The 20,242-nt window shown below is 34.8% G+C and overlaps 4 protein-coding genes across 6 annotated transcripts; 1 reads left to right on the top strand and 3 right to left on the bottom strand.

The window, feature by feature from the left end:
- On the bottom strand, window positions 501–1,093 carry LOC109344815. Its single transcript, XM_019583557.1, has one exon. It carries the CDS (start codon window positions 1,077–1,079, stop codon window positions 771–773), a length of 309 nt encoding a protein of 102 aa, XP_019439102.1. The 5' UTR covers window positions 1,080–1,093; the 3' UTR covers window positions 501–770.
- On the top strand, window positions 2,031–8,607 carry LOC109345457. Its single transcript, XM_019584456.1, has 6 exons — window positions 2,031–2,912; window positions 5,680–5,774; window positions 5,868–5,984; window positions 6,068–6,889; window positions 7,120–7,336; window positions 7,484–8,607. Exons 1-6 carry the CDS (start codon window positions 2,624–2,626, stop codon window positions 8,056–8,058), a joined length of 2,115 nt encoding a protein of 704 aa, XP_019440001.1. The 5' UTR covers window positions 2,031–2,623; the 3' UTR covers window positions 8,059–8,607.
- LOC109344596 (transcriptional adapter ADA2b-like) lies at window positions 9,443–11,881 on the bottom strand. The gene is made up of 5 exons (XM_019583360.1): window positions 11,877–11,881; window positions 11,665–11,757; window positions 11,321–11,531; window positions 10,663–10,929; window positions 9,443–10,078 (listed from the first exon to the last, which is right to left on the bottom strand). Exons 1-5 carry the CDS (start codon window positions 11,879–11,881, stop codon window positions 9,887–9,889), a joined length of 768 nt encoding a protein of 255 aa, XP_019438905.1. The 3' UTR covers window positions 9,443–9,886.
- On the bottom strand, window positions 12,972–19,173 carry LOC109345456 (transcriptional adapter ADA2b-like). 3 transcript variants are annotated; one of them, XM_019584453.1, is made up of 13 exons: window positions 18,982–19,173; window positions 18,614–18,669; window positions 17,782–17,960; window positions 17,381–17,446; window positions 17,142–17,267; window positions 16,555–16,630; window positions 16,120–16,180; window positions 15,985–16,043; window positions 15,814–15,897; window positions 15,194–15,389; window positions 14,850–15,060; window positions 14,192–14,458; window positions 12,972–13,607 (listed from the first exon to the last, which is right to left on the bottom strand). In XM_019584453.1, the coding sequence occupies exons 1-13, from the start codon at window positions 19,032–19,034 to the stop codon at window positions 13,416–13,418; spliced, it is 1,626 nt and encodes a 541-aa protein (XP_019439998.1). In that variant the 5' UTR covers window positions 19,035–19,173; the 3' UTR covers window positions 12,972–13,415. The 3 variants fall into 3 exon arrangements, with proteins under 3 accessions (XP_019439998.1, XP_019439997.1, XP_019439999.1); XM_019584452.1 differs by having other exon boundaries at window positions 15,194–15,416; window positions 18,982–19,171; XM_019584454.1 differs by lacking the exon at window positions 15,814–15,897 and having other exon boundaries at window positions 15,194–15,416; window positions 18,982–19,172.

The following is a 20,242-nucleotide window of genomic DNA, read 5'->3' as shown; positions in this document are numbered from 1 at the left end:
TTGTCAATGCATCCCCTCATTAGAAGCAACACAACCATAAAACCAAACATTTGACCCTTAAGTCCTTGTTTCATGCTCAATGATTGGTTAGCTAACCTACCTTTCTTGTCTTTAGAAATTTAACACAATGAAAGCATCCAAGGAAAATGTCTTTCTTGTATGAAAAGTCTATATACAGCTATGTGAATCCTTTTTCTATTTATTTTGACTTTTGACATAATAACCAATAACCCTTAAGAGTCTATTTGTGAGCTCAGTTTTGGAAAGAAAAGAAATGGAAAACTTGACAACTACCAAATACACGAGATAACTTTGAAGTCTTCCTTTTCTTTTACTCCAAAACTCAACACAGAACAAATCCTAAGCATTTTTATTATTGACTTATTTCCATGAAGTTTTGTATGACTGGGCATACCCTGCGTCAACAAGAACAAGCTAGCCACATAAACATTGCTTTCAGTGGCAAACTATCAATAATAATCAATGTCATGCAACTCTGCTTTATATGGAAACTTTACTATCTATGATACATATAGAAGAACAATTACAAGTACAAGCACACTCATATATGATACCACAACGATAAGGGTAACCCATGTATGAGATTTGGGTAGGATAAATGTATATTAACTTATTCGATAACCTTTAAGTTACAGGGTAGCAATCTTATCCTTGCGCCGAGACTCGTACACACAACCATCATAAAATACAAAACTTAAAATACATTTACTAGCATATATCATATAGGCATATAATTTGTTAAAACTCGTTTAATATTGGTCAGGCCACAAGAATGCTCCCATTGCAAAAGCTCTCTTTTCATCAAGGGTACCCTTGAAACTTAATCCATATTCCTGAAGAAGCAACTCCACCTTCCAATCCTCCATTCTCTCATAGTCATCTTTGGTGTAACGTGGATAGTGAAGAGGCATTTGAAAACCTGAAGAAGGGTACTCAACCTTTTCTACTTCTCCATTTGAATCACTAACAATCTGGTTGCACTGTTTTTCTATGTTGTCCTTGTCTATGGTGTGGCCCAAAACATGGCATGCTGAATTAAGAACCAATCTAGGAGCCATATTAAAGGTGGAAAGTTTACTTATATTTGAACCAAATACATAACATATAGAACCACTATATATATATATATATGAGTAAATTAACTAAGCAAATTAGAAATCCGTGAAAGACAAGGAATTGCATAATGCATACATTAATTAAGGAAATTAACAATCCCCTACGATATGTATATGAATTTAATATGTGTATATTTTATATATGAGTGTTACTTGTGGTGAAAGGTATCCTATAGTATATATAATATGTGGTTGGTTGGATTGTTCCTTGGAGTGTTTTTATTCACATTTTCAATACTATATCATATAAATGACTGAGCTGTCATTTGCGTGTATAAGTGTTGAGATGAAACCTATGCCATGACCCTTCATACTAACTACATTATATATGACAATCACTCTAGGATGACTATTTTGTCTTGAAGGATTTAGTGGATGGTTAATATATTTCGGGGACCAACTTAATGATAACAATAAGACAATTGCTAATTATAAAAATAATAATTTGAGGGTATCATAATAAAGTCATAGTTTTTCCATAGTTTACCCATATCTCATGAACATAAATATGAAGTGTGACTTATTGTTTAAGCAAAAAAACAATTACATTTTGTTTGCATTTGGTCCTGGCTCATACTAAGTGAGGTCAAAGAGAATGACAGAATAGGAAAACATGGATACATATGGTATGAATGTTATAATAGAGCTAAGTAGGAAATGACACATACAGCACCTTAATATAATGGAAATCACATCTCCTAATCCAGTTAAAAATTGTCATGTAATTAAAAAGAATAATTATAAAAATATAAAATTAACTTTGCATGTTATTTATTGAAATGTGATTAAGTTTGAGACATGAAGATATGAACTTTTTGGGACAGTTGATGCTTGTTCCATATGAATATTCTCCTCTCACAATAACATTGGAACCCCCTCTATGCCCCTCTTCTCTCTCTCTCTGTTTTTCTCTTGAATTTCCACGTTCATCACATATTCACATGGCAGTGCAACTTGTGAGAACTCAACACTTGTGCAGCTCCTCATACCACTAACCCTTTCTCATATATTCTCTCTCTCTCTTCATTACCCTTTTCCCCTCTCCTTATAAAGTTCTCTTTTTTAACCTCTATTTCTCTCTCCCACCCCATTCCATTCAACCCCCACTTCCTACAACTTCGTTTTTGTTTCATACTAACAACTTGTTCTGTTTCACCCCACAAAAACTGTTTTTTTAATACTTTTAGGTGGAGGCATAAGGGCATAGTTAATCTTTTACTTCACTTTTAGCCTTTTGGAACATACTTTATCTCCTTTCAATTCTTCGCCATTTTACCTTATTACGCTTATCTGGGGTTGTTCTATGTGTTGGGTATGTTTTGGACTTTTGGGGTTTTATTTCAATGATTCAAGTTTGGGAACTGTGTTTTTGTATTAGGGTTTCCCTTATCCCAATCTGGGGTTTGAGGAACAACCCATCATTGATTTTGTTTTGTTGATGTTGTAAAAAGGGGATTTTTTTTTTACTATTGTTGCTGCTGGTGAAAATGTCTGAGGATATTGCACCTGTTTTTGTGGACTGGGAAGAGCAAGTGATATGTCCTGAGCGTGGGAACCGTGCAACTCATTTTTACTTGAAAGATGCATTTGGGAATTCGGTGCTTGCTGTTGTTGGGACTGAGAGAAGTGTGAGGCACATGATGTATATTGTACCTGACAATTTTATGAAGGTTTATGGATCCAATGAGTCTATCAATGCATTTAAATGGAGGGCGAGGAGGGAGGTTGTCAACTGGCTCACTTGTTTGATTTCGCAGAATCATTCACAACGTGCGGGTAAGTTGGTTTCAGTTTTTGCAGTTTGATGTGCTTCAAGTTTGGAATGCTTTGTGTTTTAGAAATATGAATAATTATGGATTCATTTGCTGAATCGGATTACACGATCCACGGTTTTTGGCTCCTCGAATTGTATCATTCAAAATAATTGTAGTGGTATTAGCATTGGTTGTTGTTGCTGTGCTTGTTGGTATTGTTGGTTGGTCACCAAGCATTGTCAAAATCAGAGTCAGTGCAGTGTGACTTATTGTGGTTAATCATCTAAGTGCCTTCCTATGAGTTAAATTCAAGCATTTTTGTCAAGTCTGTAGTGTATAAGTTCACATAGTTTGTCATTTTTGTCTAAGAACTATTTTTTTCTATGATTCTTGAATCTTGACTGCGTACCTGAAAGTTGTGCCATGTGTATTTTTTATTTTTGAGGTGCTTTCTTTGTACTTTCACATTGACCACTCACAATGAGGGATAAAAAATTCAGAACTTTGTCATGGTTGGATTGGATAGAGCAAATTGGTGCAGCTACCACAAATGTTTTATTTATGATTTTTAACTGCAACTGTATGGCATTTATATGCTATCTACTTAAATTTAAGAATGTAGTTATGCGTATTAATAATTTGCATGTTAGCATTGGTTCTTTGGTAATTTTATTTGTGTGAAGTGAATAAATGTGAAAGTGGTCATGATTAGTTTTGTTATTCCCATTTTTGCACTTCATTTTATATGCAATATATTAAACCTTGCATTTTTTTTAGTAATCAATTATTCATTACTTTTCCTTTATTAGTGCGCTAGCCACATACAATTTCAAAGAAGCAAAGGCATCTAGCTTGAATTGAAAACAAAAGCCGGTAAAAAGAACTTGTTAAACAAATTATCTTGTGACACTTCCTGGGAGGGGCAACCACGTACCCCATAAGGAATTAGTTCCTTACCCATAGAGTGAGGGATATCCTTGCTTATACAAAAAAAATTATCTAGTGACACTTCTATGGTTTAGGCTTTTGGGGGTAAATATACGTAGAAGGACCTAGGTGAGGAAGGTAGATAGGTGTCTAGTGGAGGATCAAACTTTTGGCACAGTCATAACACATCAATCTAAAAGTGAGGCTGGTGCTAGTTGAGCAACCACTTAACAACTAACATGTAATTTGGTGCGATTTAATTTGTTTTCTGAACTGTTTCAAAGTAACACATCATTGACTAACAAAAAAGTGTACAAGTGTTAAAATTGTAGTTTCCATGTGCCAAAAGTCTTCTATTTTGTTCAGAAAGGGAGTAGGAAGTTATACCGAGTTATCGTCAACTTTTGCAAGTAAATATATGAAATTGCAGATTTTGGGCAGATATTATGGTGAGGAACTTTTTTAGTCATGCAAGCACCTCAGCATGAAGAAGCATCTACAGTGATGAATGGATCATTGCTTTTTTCCTTTCTATGGCAATTTTAATGTGAATTCCTATTAAGTATTTATGTAATTGGCACAAGAGTATAGTGACTAGTGGGAGAGTTTAGATAGGACCCATATTCTTTGGGATGAGATTCATAATAAATTAACAAGCCTAGTGCAAATAGGGTTACATATCGAGGTAGTATTAATAGGATTAGGGTTCTAGGGTTAAGAAACTACCCAGGTCTACAATGTTTATCATATGATAAATGAATACAAGTCCCGAGGACTATTTATGATAGGCTTATTAGTTAATTACTATGTCCATCCCAAAGAATACAAGTCCTTCCTAAATTTTGCATAATGTTCACTATAGTTCATGTTTCATGTACATGAATACTTAATGGGAATACATGTTGAAGGGGGGAAATGATTCATTCACGACTTCGGTTGCGAGTTGCTTTCGTGTCATAAAAATTCCGCACTACAATATAAGAATTACTATCTAAAATATGCAACTTGATATAGTTACGTATAAAGCTACTTTCTACCCCTTTCTAAACAAAATACAAGACATTTTGCTGTGTGGAAAACACTATTCTTTCACTTGCGTGTTTTTTTGTTAGCCAAATGTGTGTTACTTTGAAATGGTTGTGAAAGCAAATTAAATTTCACTAAATTATATGTTTTGTGGTTCTCATCCGACACCCTCACATTTTGACTGAGGTGTTATGATTGTGTCAAAATTTTGATCCTCCACTAGACACCTATCTACTTTCCTCACCTGGGTATTCCTGCCTACATTTACCCCCAAAACCATAGAAGTGTCACAAAATAATTTGTTTGGCAAGTTCTTTTTACAAGCTTTTGTTTTCATTTTATGCTATATGTCTTTGCTTCTTTGAAATCGCATGTGGCTGGTGCATTGATAAAGGATGACAAGCGCTGAGCTAAAGATGTTTATTTGGTATCCTATGGTCATATTTGTGCTCCATAGAGAAATGGGTACTGTTTGATTAGTTTCCATCTGCGTTTGGTTGCGTGATCTGTTCTCTTTTACATTCATAAGTTCTGAATTCATATCTGTCATTCTTCATTCCACTCTATTTTGTTTAAGACTAAATGTTAAGCTTTAACATGGTGCTATCATGTTACACCAATTGTTTAACAACTTGCCATTGAACATGGTGCTTTTGTTTAAGATTTGCTGGTTTTTTCTTGATGAATCCATTTTTCATCATGTGGTCTTCTAGATATTTTTATTGTTTGTCTTGCCCCATATTTTACTACGACTTGATCTATCAATCCTCTTTGCACAGTTTCTTTTCCTCTAGATGTGGATAGTATTCTGAGCAACCCCCATATTTCTGTCACAGGTGTTCAGCTGAATGATTCAGAACAAGCTGCAGAATCTCTCGAGCTATTAAAAGCTGGAATCCATGCTAAGAAAAAGCTTTTGCCTGATAAATTGGTATAAGAATGCCAACTAATTAAGTTCATGTCTCTTTATTCTCCATTTTATCTTTATTTGATTAGTTCCCCTGCATACATTTCTAAACTGCAGATTTCAAGGAAATTGGAACTTCAAAGGTCAAATATTGAGTGGTTGGGCATTGCTTGGTTTTGTCATAAACAGCTGAAGCACTACCCAGGGTTTTGCAGAAATAGGACAATCATAAATGTAAGAGAATTATATGATTTTTCATTATATATAAATTATTTCCGATATTCTTGATATCATAGGCATTTTCTTCTGATTTCTAGGTTCATTCGTTTGTATATATCATGGCTCAAGAAGAAAGAAACTATCTTGGTTATGTGGAAGATATGTATGAAAACAAGAAGAGCCAGAAAAAGGTGAAGGTACGGTGGTTTCACCATGGTCAGGAAGTTAAGCATGTGATTCCAGAGCTGAATCCACAAGAGGGAGAAGTTTTCATCACGCCTCATGTTCAGGTGATCAGTGCAGAGTGTGTCAGCGGTCCTGCAACAGTTTTGAATCCCAAGCATTATGAGAAATACCTGGCTGATGTGCCACACATCTCTTTATCTGAGGTCCATGTATGCTCTAGGCAGTTCAAAAACAACAAGCTTAAACCCTTCTCACTTACTAAGTTGCGTGGATATAGTAACCAACCTGTGCCTTCTTGTTTGTATAGTCCTATTTTGTCCAAGAGAAAGACCAATTGTCTTAAATCAAACATGGAAGATGATGAGGACTTCACTCAAGATGATCCTTTAATGTCCAGCAGTAAGAGGAAGAGGAGTTCTAAGGGGAATCAAGTGCTTGAAAATGGTTCTTATGATCTGAAAAACTCTGCTCCTTTGAATGAGATGACAAAATGTGAACCGAAATACCCAAGTTTGAAATTGAAACTATCAAAAACAACAATGGGTATTAAGGTTATTGGACCCAAGCCTCAGTGTGAACTGTCTTTTATGGTAGATGAAAAAGTAGAGGTTCTCTGTCAAGATAGTAGCATTAGAGGATGCTGGTTTCGGTGTAAAATCTTGACTGCAACTCAGAAGCGACTGAAGGTCCAATATGATGACGTGCTGGATGTAGATGGACCCGAGAAGCTAGAGGTATGCAATGGCTTTATTTCTTTTCCCCGACTCCAGAGACACAGTCACACACATTCACACTCCTCTTGGCTGGTTAATTTTCTAATCTGGTAGAAATAATGAATTACTGATCCTGGTGATTTTTGGGCTTAGAAGTCTGAGCATCTCACTGGCTGAGCTCATTAATTTCATGAATTTATGTGGAGATCGGAAAAGTGTACAATTTTTAGCACAACTGTTAACATGTGTAGGAATGGATCCCTGCATCTAAAGTGGCAGCTCCTGACAAACTGGGTATGCGATGTTCAGGCCGATTAGCAGTACGACCATGCCCTCCTGAAAATACTACAGATGATACTTTTGAGATTGGAGCAGCAGTGGATGCCTGGTGGAGTGATGGATGGTGGGAAGGTGTTGTAACTGCTGTCAATTTTTGTGGAGTTGGAATCCTGCAGGTTTATTCTCCTGGTAGGATATAATATTCATGTAATTTTTTCAAAACTATTTTGTGCATAGTTCACTGTTCATGGATAAACAGTCCATGAGTTTACGAATTATGTTTTGTTTGCGTTAGGCATCTGATGGTTGTTATATGGTAATATTATTTTTCTCTAGGTGAAGACAAGTTCCTAACAGTTGAGAAGAGGAACGTTCGGATTTCGCGAGATTGGGTTGGTAAGAAGTGGGTTGACATACCGGGAAAGCCTAACATTTGCAGCTATATATCTCTAAATGTCAGTTCCAGCATCAGACTGACAGCTGATTCTGCAGTGGTAGATGGATCCATATCTGATTTAGAAAGTAAACCATCATCAGTTCCCAAAGTTGAAGTTGCTCAAAAGATTGAGCCTGAATTGTCTGTTTCGGAAGCACCTGATGACCCGGTAGAAACTATGAAGGGAATGACCTTGAGGAAGCCACTCCATGCCATTCATGAAGGCATAGATTATAACTGTGATGGTGGCTGTGATGGTGACGACGACATTGTTGATGCTGATATGAAGCTACTCTGTGCCATTGATGTAGACAAGGATAATAACTCTGGTGGTGGCAGTGCAAGTGACACTGGCATTGATGATGGTCGTGGTGGTGATGACGCTCAAGAGACAAGTGAGGGAATTTTGAAGGAGGAAAATTTTGATTCTGCTGAACCAAAACTTGATGCAGCAGAAGCAATACAGGTTGCATGATTATATGGTAGAGCTAAATGAAGAATTTTTTGGTCTCCAACTGATATTACCTGAAGGTGGATTCACCTTGTATATAAAACGAAATGAAGCCGGGGAGTAATAGTATATGCAGAGGATAATGATTGTCAGGTACTGAAGTTTCTGATTTAAGGATAATGGTGGTGTATAGCCTATGCTTTTAGGTAGAGTCGTTCATTAGATCAAACATCATAGACGATTATTATATATTTTAGCCACATGTTTAAGGCATGTGGTTGTTAAGATGCACATATCAATTGCAACTGCATACCACATATTTAGCCTTGAGCAGCAAAGTTTGTAGTTGTAGATTTTATGTTCTTTTAACCATGAATCTTTCAAGGTTTCATCTAGGAAATTTTACGATATCTTGTTCGCATCTTATGATTGTAACTGAGTCTTGAGATTCGTCTATTTCAAATTACTAGCGGAATTTAAATGATTATGTAACATCCACAGGCTCTACTAGATGAGAGCCTCGTGCATTGGACATTCCTTTTAATTTAAATGATTATGTACATCTTTCTACGAGACATTATTGGATAGGCATTTCGTACCATATCATTTTTTGGGCACACCTATTTAATTACTGACAGCTTAAATCCACTGCTGACTGGTGCTTTCTTGACATGATTCCACAACTTTGGACATGTTTAATAGTGATGAAGTGTTTATAGTAGGAACTCTTCAACCAGATAGCAGTCTTTTTTTGTTAGCAGGTAAAAATTCTAGTGGTCTTCATAAATTGTTTCCTGAAAGGTGCATAAGATTACCAACTAAAGTGCCTTCTATAGTTTGTACCCTTCCAAATCCTTGGCATCAATTTTTCTTGCTTTGTTGTATTCTACCTTAGAGTTTTTCATTTGGCCTTTTCTAAGTTGTGTAGAAATTACTGAAGCATTGTTTAGATACTCTTAGTGGTTAGTTATGTATGCTTGCCCCCAAGGGAAGGATATCATGCTAGCAGCAGAGTTATTTGGCAATAAAAAGTGGCATAACTTTTATTGGGAGATGGATTGAAGAGAAGTTGAGCCCCTATGAAATGGATTTTCTTGATGATTAGTTAATCACATATGTAGTGGTGATTACTGACACTGGGGGATAAGCTCATGAAAGTGTGATTCAGTAGTCCATTTCAAGGTTTCACCCATTCTATGGCCAAGTATAAATGAATGCATCATCTGTCATGACTCAAGTACATGAAAAAAATTCAATCCAAAAGACAGGTCTATTTGATAGTAGCTTATGTACTAAATTGAGCCTTTATTCACTTAATATGAGACTCATAAATAAAGGACTATTTCCATGAAAGATGATTTGAGTAGTATACTTTTTATACTTCATATTTATTGTAGGAAAGTGCAACCAATAAATATCAAGAATACTGCTACCTAAAAGAAAACAACTTGGGTACAGTAGCAACTCTAAATGGAAAAGTTTGAACAAATTTTCACAGTTTGCACAGTAAATAACCTAAATTTTTAAAAATTTCTATAACATCTGATAGCAAAAGCCTGCTACGAGTCTTCAATTTCCCTATGAAATCCTAGTACACAACAGACCATATTTCTCCTTCCAGGACAACAATATGCAACCTGATTCGCGGAGCTTGGTGAGGGGAAGGGCATGGCGAATGTTCTATAATCTGTAATACTGATTATCTAACTCTACTCATTACTAAAGCTTATACAGTGCTTCAAAATTTCTAGAAATGTAGCCTACAGAATAAAATCATACAACATCTATTTATTTCTCTATCATGGGAGACTACATTCTTAAATATCAAACCAGAAGACGCACCATACATATCTCAAGGGGAACCAATTCCCTTTTTTATGAGCATATCATAGACCCTATCGATTTTGATGGTATCCATCTTGAATAATCGATGAGCATCCGATTTTGTAGAGACAGTGCCGCTAAGTATTTCTACAGACAGTCGCTCTTGCATCTTCAAATATACCGCTGGAGGCAACCTTAGCTCACAGCATAAACGTTTCTCCTGCCAAGTAAATTCAAGATTATCATTTTAGAAAAGAAATACAGAAATGATGAACTAGTTAAAAATGCAAATTTGGTTAAGACAACACATAACATATTATAAAACAAAACATTACTTTTCATTCTATAAATAGGGAAATGATCGATTTACATCGGTGTAAAACCTAACATTCACACCGCCCAATAACTTACCATGGAATGATTTTTATTGATTGCTAAGTTTCTGTAATCTCACTCCCACCCCAACATGAAAAACAAACGAACACATTGTAACATCAGAATCACAATTCCTACCATCATCAAGGGATGTACTTCAAAAAAATATTACATGGATTTCATTAGTCATCCAGATTTACCACTGATGTCAAAAACAATCTTCCTCAACCACACACAAGCACAATGGCTGTCACCAAGAACCTAGATAATGAAATTCATAACACTTGGAGCAAGCCTATTGTTAATAATACCGAACCAATAGCATGGAGCAATGACTTATAAATGAAACTTAATTACAGAATCACCTACGTTAAGAAAGGTCAAAACTAATAGATAGCTGGTAGAAATGGAGAGAGACAACATGCTTACAGGTTCAGAAAGCAAATCTGCCCCATAGTATCCTGTTACATCCATTTCATTGACAGAGCTTGAGGTAGCAGGCCCTGCTGCTCTTGTATTCAAATCTTTGCCAGCAGAGTCTGGAGACATTAGTGCATTGGGAACCCCCTGAGTGATTGGGCCAACCTGAGCAGTTTCTTTAGCCCTACGGGCAGTTTCTTGTGCTACCCTTCTTCTCTTTTGTACCAGATATCTATCTGCTTCAGCTGCATTGCGGCAACCAGCAGCCTGAGCTTCCTGAAGTATCATGTATTACAAATGTAAGAGTTAATGTCATTTGTTTGATTTCTGCATGGACTATGCCTATTGCATAATCAATACCGGCATTATCATCACAAATATAAATCTACACAGACTTGAAATGTGAGTACTAGGATTGGTAACTGGGATGCTTCAATCTAGGTACTTGTAGGACACCTCTAAAACAGTATAACCAGACTTCACAGTAAAATTTGATAATCCATACAAGGAGTAACATGCCCGTATCTAGAAGTTTGCACCTACACTCAAACAAAGGATAACATTCTAGAATATGATGATCACAAAACTGTTCTAAACAACCTTCAATTTTACAAAGAGAGTAAAAAGGTAAATGTACATAATAACTTAGTCGACCAATGTCTCAAACCTTAAGCTCTTGGAGTCTTTTAAGAGTTCTATGCTCAAAGATAACTGTTCTGAGCAATTCCTCATGCTCTTCTTTGGAATGAAAGCGCATGAATATGTCACATTTCCGACATATTGCCTTCTCCTCGGGTGTTAAATCCCTCTCAAATGGATTTGGGTATAACAAATTTCTATCAAGTATGAAATCCTTTCTACGCTTTCTTTCATCAAGCCTGCAACATATAACAATTCAAAAATGGGAGTGTGAGCAATAGTCTGTTAAGACAACCCTAATAACATCAACGCTGTTAATGGTTAAGTATATATGATCCATGGAAAGAATATTATATTAAAAAGATTGTTTACCTTTTTCCATAGATACGCAATACACGTAGTTTCAGCTCTCGATCTTCCTCTGTGTCAGTAGTTTCTGATTTAAGGATAATGGTGGTGTATAGCCTATGCTTTTAGGTAGAGTCGTTCATTAGATCAAACATCATAGACGATTATTATATATTTTAGCCACATGTTTAAGGCATGTGGTTGTTAAGATGCACATATCAATTGCAACTGCATACCACATATTTAGCCTTGAGCAGCAAAGTTTGTAGTTGTAGATTTTATGTTCTTTTAACCATGAATCTTTCAAGGTTTCATCTAGGAAATTTTACGATATCTTGTTCGCATCTTATGATTGTAACTGAGTCTTGAGATTCGTCTATTTCAAATTACTAGCGGAATTTAAATGATTATGTAACATCCACAGGCTCTACTAGATGAGAGCCTCGTGCATTGGACATTCCTTTTAATTTAAATGATTATGTACATCTTTCTACGAGACATTATTGGATAGGCATTTCGTACCATATCATTTTTTGGGCACACCTATTTAATTACTGACAGCTTAAATCCACTGCTGACTGGTGCTTTCTTGACATGATTCCACAACTTTGGACATGTTTAATAGTGATGAAGTGTTTATAGTAGGAACTCTTCAACCAGATAGCAGTCTTTTTTTGTTAGCAGGTAAAAATTCTAGTGGTCTTCATAAATTGTTTCCTGAAAGGTGCATAAGATTACCAACTAAAGTGCCTTCTATAGTTTGTACCCTTCCAAATCCTTGGCATCAATTTTTCTTGCTTTGTTGTATTCTACCTTAGAGTTTTTCATTTGGCCTTTTCTAAGTTGTGTAGAAATTACTGAAGCATTGTTTAGATACTCTTAGTGGTTAGTTATGTATGCTTGCCCCCAAGGGAAGGATATCATGCTAGCAGCAGAGTTATTTGGCAATAAAAAGTGGCATAACTTTTATTGGGAGATGGATTGAAGAGAAGTTGAGCCCCTATGAAATGGATTTTCTTGATGATTAGTTAATCACATATGTAGTGGTGATTACTGACACTGGGGGATAAGCTCATGAAAGTGTGATTCAGTAGTCCATTTCAAGGTTTCACCCATTCTATGGCCAAGTATAAATGAATGCATCATCTGTCATGACTCAAGTACATGAAAAAAATTCAATCCAAAAGACAGGTCTATTTGATAGTAGCTTATGTACTAAATTGAGCCTTTATTCACTTAATATGAGACTCATAAATAAAGGACTATTTCCATGAAAGATGATTTGAGTAGTATACTTTTTATACTTCATATTTATTGTAGGAAAGTGCAACCAATAAATATCAAGAATACTGCTACCTAAAAGAAAACAACTTGGGTACAGTAGCAACTCTAAATGGAAAAGTTTGAACAAATTTTCACAGTTTGCACAGTAAATAACCTAAATTTTTAAAAATTTCTATAACATCTGATAGCAAAAGCCTGCTACGAGTCTTCAATTTCCCTATGAAATCCTAGTACACAACAGACCATATTTCTCCTTCCAGGACAACAATATGCAACCTGATTCGCGGAGCTTGGTGAGGGGAAGGGCATGGCGAATGTTCTATAATCTGTAATACTGATTATCTAACTCTACTCATTACTAAAGCTTATACAGTGCTTCAAAATTTCTAGAAATGTAGCCTACAGAATAAAATCATACAACATCTATTTATTTCTCTATCATGGGAGACTACATTCTTAAATATCAAACCAGAAGACGCACCATACATATCTCAAGGGGAACCAATTCCCTTTTTTATGAGCATATCATAGACCCTATCGATTTTGATGGTATCCATCTTGAATAATCGATGAGCATCCGATTTTGTAGAGACAGTGCCGCTAAGTATTTCTACAGACAGTCGCTCTTGCATCTTCAAATATACCGCTGGAGGCAACCTTAGCTCACAGCATAAACGTTTCTCCTGCCAAGTAAATTCAAGATTATCATTTTAGAAAAGAAATACAGAAATGATGAACTAGTTAAAAATGCAAATTTGGTTAAGACAACACATAACATATTATAAAACAAAACATTACTTTTCATTCTATAAATAGGGAAATGATCGATTTACATCGGTGTAAAACCTAACATTCACACCGCCCAATAACTTACCATGGAATGATTTTTATTGATTGCTAAGTTTCTGTAATCTCACTCCCACCCCAACATGAAAAACAAACGAACACATTGTAACATCAGAATCACAATTCCTACCATCATCAAGGGATGTACTTCAAAAAAATATTACATGGATTTCATTAGTCATCCAGATTTACCACTGATGTCAAAAACAATCTTCCTCAACCACACACAAGCACAATGGCTGTCACCAAGAACCTAGATAATGAAATTCATAACACTTGGAGCAAGCCTATTGTTAATAATACCGAACCAATAGCATGGAGCAATGACTTATAAATGAAACTTAATTACAGAATCACCTACGTTAAGAAAGGTCAAAACTAATAGATAGCTGGTAGAAATGGAGAGAGACAACATGCTTACAGGTTCAGAAAGCAAATCTGCCCCATAGTATCCTGTTACATCCATTTCATTGACAGAGCTTGAGGTAGCAGGCCCTGCTGCTCTTGTATTCAAATCTTTGCCAGCAGAGTCTGGAGACATTAGTGCATTGGGAACCCCCTGAGTGATTGGGCCAACCTGAGCAGTTTCTTTAGCCCTACGGGCAGTTTCTTGTGCTACCCTTCTTCTCTTTTGTACCAGATATCTATCTGCTTCAGCTGCATTGCGGCAACCAGCAGCCTGAGCTTCCTGAAGTATCATGTATTACAAATGTAAGAGTTAATGTCATTTGTTTGATTTCTGCATGGACTATGCCTATTGCATAATCAATACCGGCATTATCATCACAAATATAAATCTACACAGACTTGAAATGTGAGTACTAGGATTGGTAACTGGGATGCTTCAATCTAGGTACTTGTAGGACACCTCTAAAACAGTATAACCAGACTTCACAGTAAAATTTGATAATCCATACAAGGAGTAACATGCCCGTATCTAGAAGTTTGCACCTACACTCAAACAAAGGATAACATTCTAGAATATGATGATCACAAAACTGTTCTAAACAACCTTCAATTTTACAAAGAGAGTAAAAAGGTAAATGTACATAATAACTTAGTCGACCAATGTCTCAAACCTTAAGCTCTTGGAGTCTTTTAAGAGTTCTATGCTCAAAGATAACTGTTCTGAGCAATTCCTCATGCTCTTCTTTGGAATGAAAGCGCATGAATATGTCACATTTCCGACATATTGCCTTCTCCTCGGGTGTTAAATCCCTCTCAAATGGATTTGGGTATAACAAATTTCTATCAAGTATGAAATCCTTTCTACGCTTTCTTTCATCAAGCCTGCAACATATAACAATTCAAAAATGGGAGTGTGAGCAATAGTCTGTTAAGACAACCCTAATAACATCAACGCTGTTAATGGTTAAGTATATATGATCCATGGAAAGAATATTATATTAAAAAGATTGTTTACCTTTTTCCATAGATACGCAATACACGTAGTTTCAGCTCTCGATCTTCCTCTGTGTCAGTGTCCTTAAATTCCATTTCAGCAAGTAGTTGTTCAGCGTCATTATCATATTCAGGATCAAATTCCTGTCTTTTTTGGTTATAACCACTTGATTCTACTAAAGAAGGACCTTCATTTCCTGAGGAGCTTGGCTTCTTTCCTCCAAAATTCCTGTCTACTTGAGGATCTGCCAGTGAAAAAGGAACTAAGAAGTTCAATACAGAAACTAAAATGTGACGTTTATTTATTCAGAATATACATGGCGGACAGGTAAGCATATGGCAGGGAGAAAAAGATCAATTTTCAAGAGTTTCATGCAAGAAGCTGCTCCTATAACCCTAGTATCAAGTATAACTGTAGAAGAATAGTCACTGCATTTCCTCAAAAGTTAACTTATAGCTAAGTTTGTCAAATCATTACAAAACAGACACATGCGATAGTCTTCCTTCTCCTTTTTCTTATAGGAATATGAGTAAAAGGTATTATTCCAAAATGTTGTTCGTTTTGTTAAATTTTCTATGGAAGTGAAACTCCAAAGGTTATAATTTATTTAATATCAATTGAGGTAATGTAAAGATGAAGACCTTCCAATTTAATGACTCCAGGACCATCTTTTACCCGGGCTGAATTGGATGCCTTCTGGTTACCAGCAGAACCAGATTCCGACTCTGAAATAGATAAACAAGATAAAGATGCAAAGATAAACACAAGCAAATTGGTGTAGAGATGGTTCCTACAAACTTGTTTTGTTTTACCTGAGTTTAAACTTGAAAGCAAACGACTAGAGGAACCACCTTTATGTGAATCTTCAACTCTGGATCAATGAATTGACATAAGAAAATATGATATGGAAAATGCAAGAGATAATACACATAAAATGATAGCCTTACTTGACTCTAGATGGAGAAAAAGGTGATTCTTCCTTTAAACCAAGATCTCCCATGGAAATTCCTGCTCCATTCACAAGTGACTAATGATTTCTTTTTATTTTTTTAAATGTCACCAAGACACAAAACACACTAATCATGCAAACAAACAGAGCCACACATGATCATAAATTTATTCATCTTTTGCGAAAATTACTTAAAGCAATTACTATCAGCATGTACATCTATATTAAGACAATCTTTGGAAGGGATTCATACTTATTTATGAGATACAGATACAGTATGAACTTATATCAAACGCTTAATGTCATCCAAAATAAGTGATAAATGAGGCATACCTAATTTATAACAGCATACCAAGTAAGTGAAATAAAATAAAACATTGTACCAAAAAAACTTTAGAAACTAATTCATGTGACGTTGTATATGGTGACAAACCTTTCTTGTCCTCGGCCTGCCCTTTTGCCATGGCAAGAAGTTCTTCTCTGTTTTTCTTAACAACATGAGACATGTCCTAGAGGATAAGAAAGGTCAAGGTCAGAATTTAAAAACCTACAAGAACAACAACCAAGCCTTAATCCCACTAGGTGAGATCAGCTACATAGATCAAATGACGTAATAATGCTCTATCATAATACATATTCATTGACAAAACATTGATCTCTAAATCTTTCCTGATCATTTCACTTATGGTTTTTCTTGGCCCCCCTCGCCTTTAGAAATTGGACTAACCTCCATCTCGTTTACTCCCTTTACTGGAGCTTCTAATGAAGCAATGATTTAAAGAAAAGGAACCTTAAGACCTTGGGTTTTTGTAGAGCGTGATCATACGGATTTATTGACACAAATTTCATGTTGTTTAGATAACTATGGAAGGAGAATTTGAATCACAGTATACGCAGTTCAAGGTTCATCAAAGTAAATAATTTTGACTAAAATTTGCACGAAAAATTGATGGTTTTATGGGCTTGTGATTTAAACATGTTAGAAGCATTTATTACAGTTTCAATTGATGCCTATCATACCGGAAGAGGGAAGAACGGGGAGTTCAAGTACACATTCTTATAGTGTTCTATGCATGATTCTTTGTTCTTTGTCCCAACATGCTCAGCAACTTCTGTCCAATTTCCCAAGCCATACATTTCAATCCCCTGGAACCAAAAGTTTATAGTGAGAAAGATCACATATCAAGAAGAAACAATGTGGTTTATAGTTTAGAACTACTAGTCACCACTATTCTAGCAAATAAATTTGAAGACATTACCTCTAAAAGCAGAATTTCATCATCTGCATTCCACTCTGGGCAAATAAAAGGGAAAGACAAATTATCCTGTCAAAATGGAATCATATTAAAAAACAGTGCAGAGGAATACAGCGAGTAACGATTATAACAACAATGTTGACAAAACTACCATAATCTGATTTGCTCAACAATGGTTTAAAACAGATTCAGTATAACATAAAATCTTCAAAATATGAGTTAGATATTCCACATACAGCAAAACAGTTTCAGAATAAAATTCCATTGAACTTGACTGAATAAAACTGTAATTGTGCTGACACTGCTCAACTAGCAGGAAAGCTAACACAGGCTTTCTAGCTAACACAAATTTTAGAATTAGTAAGTCATTAAAAGAAAATATTTGAAATAGTGTCATCACTGACCATAACCCTGTAAGGGTGATTGCTTTTGTGAGGTATCATCTCAGCTCCAACAGAAAAGCACTCTATACATAGGTCGAAATCTGGGCACATGGCACACTTAATACGGATTTTTCCTGTAATATCTTTATTACAATAATTGCAGTGATACAAAGCCCTTTTCCCTTCACTTGCTCCTTGGCCTGGCTCACATGAAAACGAGTAAAATTATTTGATCAAAATTTATCCATGAATCAGTAGAGGCAACTAAATCTCTAAATAACTATCAATGCTGCAGTATTTAGTTTTCTATTGAAAAAATTGGACAAGTCCGTCCGTAAAATTGCAACAAAACTATGCCATTCTTCTTCTTTCCTTTATATTGGCACTAATATCTTCAGTGAAACATTAATCATTGAATTGCAGAGGAGGGTTGTATCAAAGATTGTTTTTGGTGGATTTCACAACATAATTCAAAGGTTACCACAAGAGCTAGTGTATGAATACAAATCATTGATTTGTTGTGTGTACACGTGGACAGCTATGCTTATTTCAGTTTAGTAAACTAGAATTATTTTATATTTAATGAGTTATCTTATAACATCCACAGTCACATTAAAAAAAGCAACAGTGGAGATAATAAAAGTATATTACTACACTTCTAATTACATAATTACATAACGTATGACTAACGAATGCTTGGTGCACAACACATCACGTCATTTGCACCAGAGTTAGGAAGCAAGTGGCAGAAAACTAGTAAGCATATTGCGAAAATGGTGCATAAGATGCATGTGTGAACATGCATGTAAACACTATTCTTATAGAAATGACCTTATTCAAATAGTACAAGTACCTGCTGCTCCAGATTCTAAATTTTCTCCACTAGCAGCATTCTTTTTTCTTCTTGACCTACACAGCCAATAAAAATAAGCACAATAACACACACAACAACAATCATGAATATAATTCAACGACGCCATAATGATCTATCATAAATGATGTTCATTAACAAAGCACGATAAAATATATGGCGAACAAAAAACTTAGTTGAGCATCAAAGAGCAAAATTAGCATGGCATCAGTGATAAACATTGAGGGAAACAAATTATGGAAAATTCAATTAACAATTAGCTAGAAACACGCACGCATTGTTAACAAAGGAGTTAGATATTGAGAAGTAACAGTAATTAAGAAAGTGTAGGAAGAAAAAATAAATGAAACCTTTGATTGGGGTCTTCATCGGCAGGGTGAAAATTCCCGCGAGAACGACCCATTGATTCTATGCGCGAACTCCTCAGTAGAATTTGAGTTTCTTGAAACAATCAAGAAAAAAGAAGAAAAGGGGAAGGAAAATTTTATTTTTTTTATTTTTTATTAAAAAGAAGAACCCTAGAATTTAGGGCAGGGATGAAAGTGATTTGGTATTGCAATTGGGTGTGAGTATTTGGTGTGGATGGTGATAGTAATTTCTTAATTGCCAAAAGCCACTGTGACATTTTTCTTGTGGATAATAAAGTATATCTCATATATGATGATATATAGATTATTTCCTTAAATTCATTTAATGTTTGATATGTATTTTAAAATAAAAACATCTTGAAAAAAAATGAAAATATGTCAATTATCAAATAATGAATAAATTTAAAGATATAAATTATCTGATAAGTATATTCTTATTTTGTGTTTTGTTTTTAAATAAATTTATTTATGAGCATGCAATAAAAGGTACACCTATGTTATCCCATATTTTGTGTCATTTCATGTCTTATGGACATGTGATCAGTCAGAAAAAATATATTTAAGTTAAAATTTAATTGTGAAATATTTATTTAACTAAACATAAATTCATGGTACATGAAGTGGCAAAAAATGTGAGACAATGATATACTTTTGTTTATGACTATACATATGAAGGAGTTACTTTTGTCTATATTTTTAACGTTGACATGGATGTGGCAAGTGTATCTGCTGTTTTTTTTTGTCTAGTAATTCCTAGGTGAGGATTATTTTATTCGGAAACCAAGTGTTTTAATTTTGAGGAAATAGTTCATGCACGGATACAATTTAAGTTTTATATACCTCATTAAATTATTAATTATTTATATTTTATAAATTATTAATTATTTATATTTTATAAATTATTAACTGTTCAAAAATAGATATAATGAATTATACATGATATATTAATCGTATACAAATCTTTACTGGGATGTATGAATATTATATTATTTAATTTTATGTTATTTGGTAAATGTTACTAATTTAATAGCAAAATCATAATATAATATATGGAGGTTTACATGATATCATAATGAATTGTACATAATATATTAATTGTATACAAATCTTTACATTGATAAATATTATATTATTTAATTTTATGTTATTTGGTAAACATTACTCATTTAATAGCAAAATCATAATATAATATATGGAGGCTTACATGATATCATGATCAAATATTTCCTTTTAATATAAAAAG

This window comes from Lupinus angustifolius, chromosome LG04, assembly GCF_001865875.1.
Source record: "Lupinus angustifolius cultivar Tanjil chromosome LG04, LupAngTanjil_v1.0, whole genome shotgun sequence".
NCBI lineage: Eukaryota > Viridiplantae > Streptophyta > Magnoliopsida > Fabales > Fabaceae > Lupinus > Lupinus angustifolius.
This window is presented reverse-complemented; position numbering and strand designations above follow the sequence as displayed.

Excerpts from the sequence above, each read along its gene's own strand:
- LOC109344815 (XM_019583557.1), bottom strand. The coding sequence starts at position 1,079 with ATGGCTCCTAGATTGGTTCTTAATTCAGCATGCCATGTTTTGGGCCAC.
- LOC109345457 (XM_019584456.1), top strand. The coding sequence starts at position 2,624 with ATGTCTGAGGATATTGCACCTGTTTTTGTGGACTGGGAAGAGCAAGTG. Across the intron at positions 2,913-5,679 it reads GAATCATTCACAACGTGCGG|GTGTTCAGCTGAATGATTCA; the intron begins GTAAGTTGGTTT and ends TTTCTGTCACAG. Across the intron at positions 6,890-7,119 it reads ATGGACCCGAGAAGCTAGAG|GAATGGATCCCTGCATCTAA; the intron begins GTATGCAATGGC and ends TAACATGTGTAG.
- LOC109344596 (XM_019583360.1), bottom strand. Across the intron at positions 10,930-11,320 it reads AAAGACTCCAAGAGCTTAAG|GAAGCTCAGGCTGCTGGTTG; the intron begins GTTTGAGACATT and ends ATGATACTTCAG. Across the intron at positions 10,079-10,662 it reads CAGATTTGCTTTCTGAACCT|GAGAAACGTTTATGCTGTGA; the intron begins GTAAGCATGTTG and ends TTTACTTGGCAG.
- LOC109345456 (XM_019584452.1), bottom strand. The coding sequence starts at position 19,034 with ATGGGTCGTTCTCGCGGGAATTTTCACCCTGCCGATGAAGACCCCAAT. Across the intron at positions 18,670-18,981 it reads GATGAAGACCCCAATCAAAG|GTCAAGAAGAAAAAAGAATG; the intron begins GTTTCATTTATT and ends TTGGCTGTGTAG. Across the intron at positions 15,898-15,984 it reads GCTTTCAAGTTTAAACTCAG|AGTCGGAATCTGGTTCTGCT; the intron begins GTAAAACAAAAC and ends TATCTATTTCAG.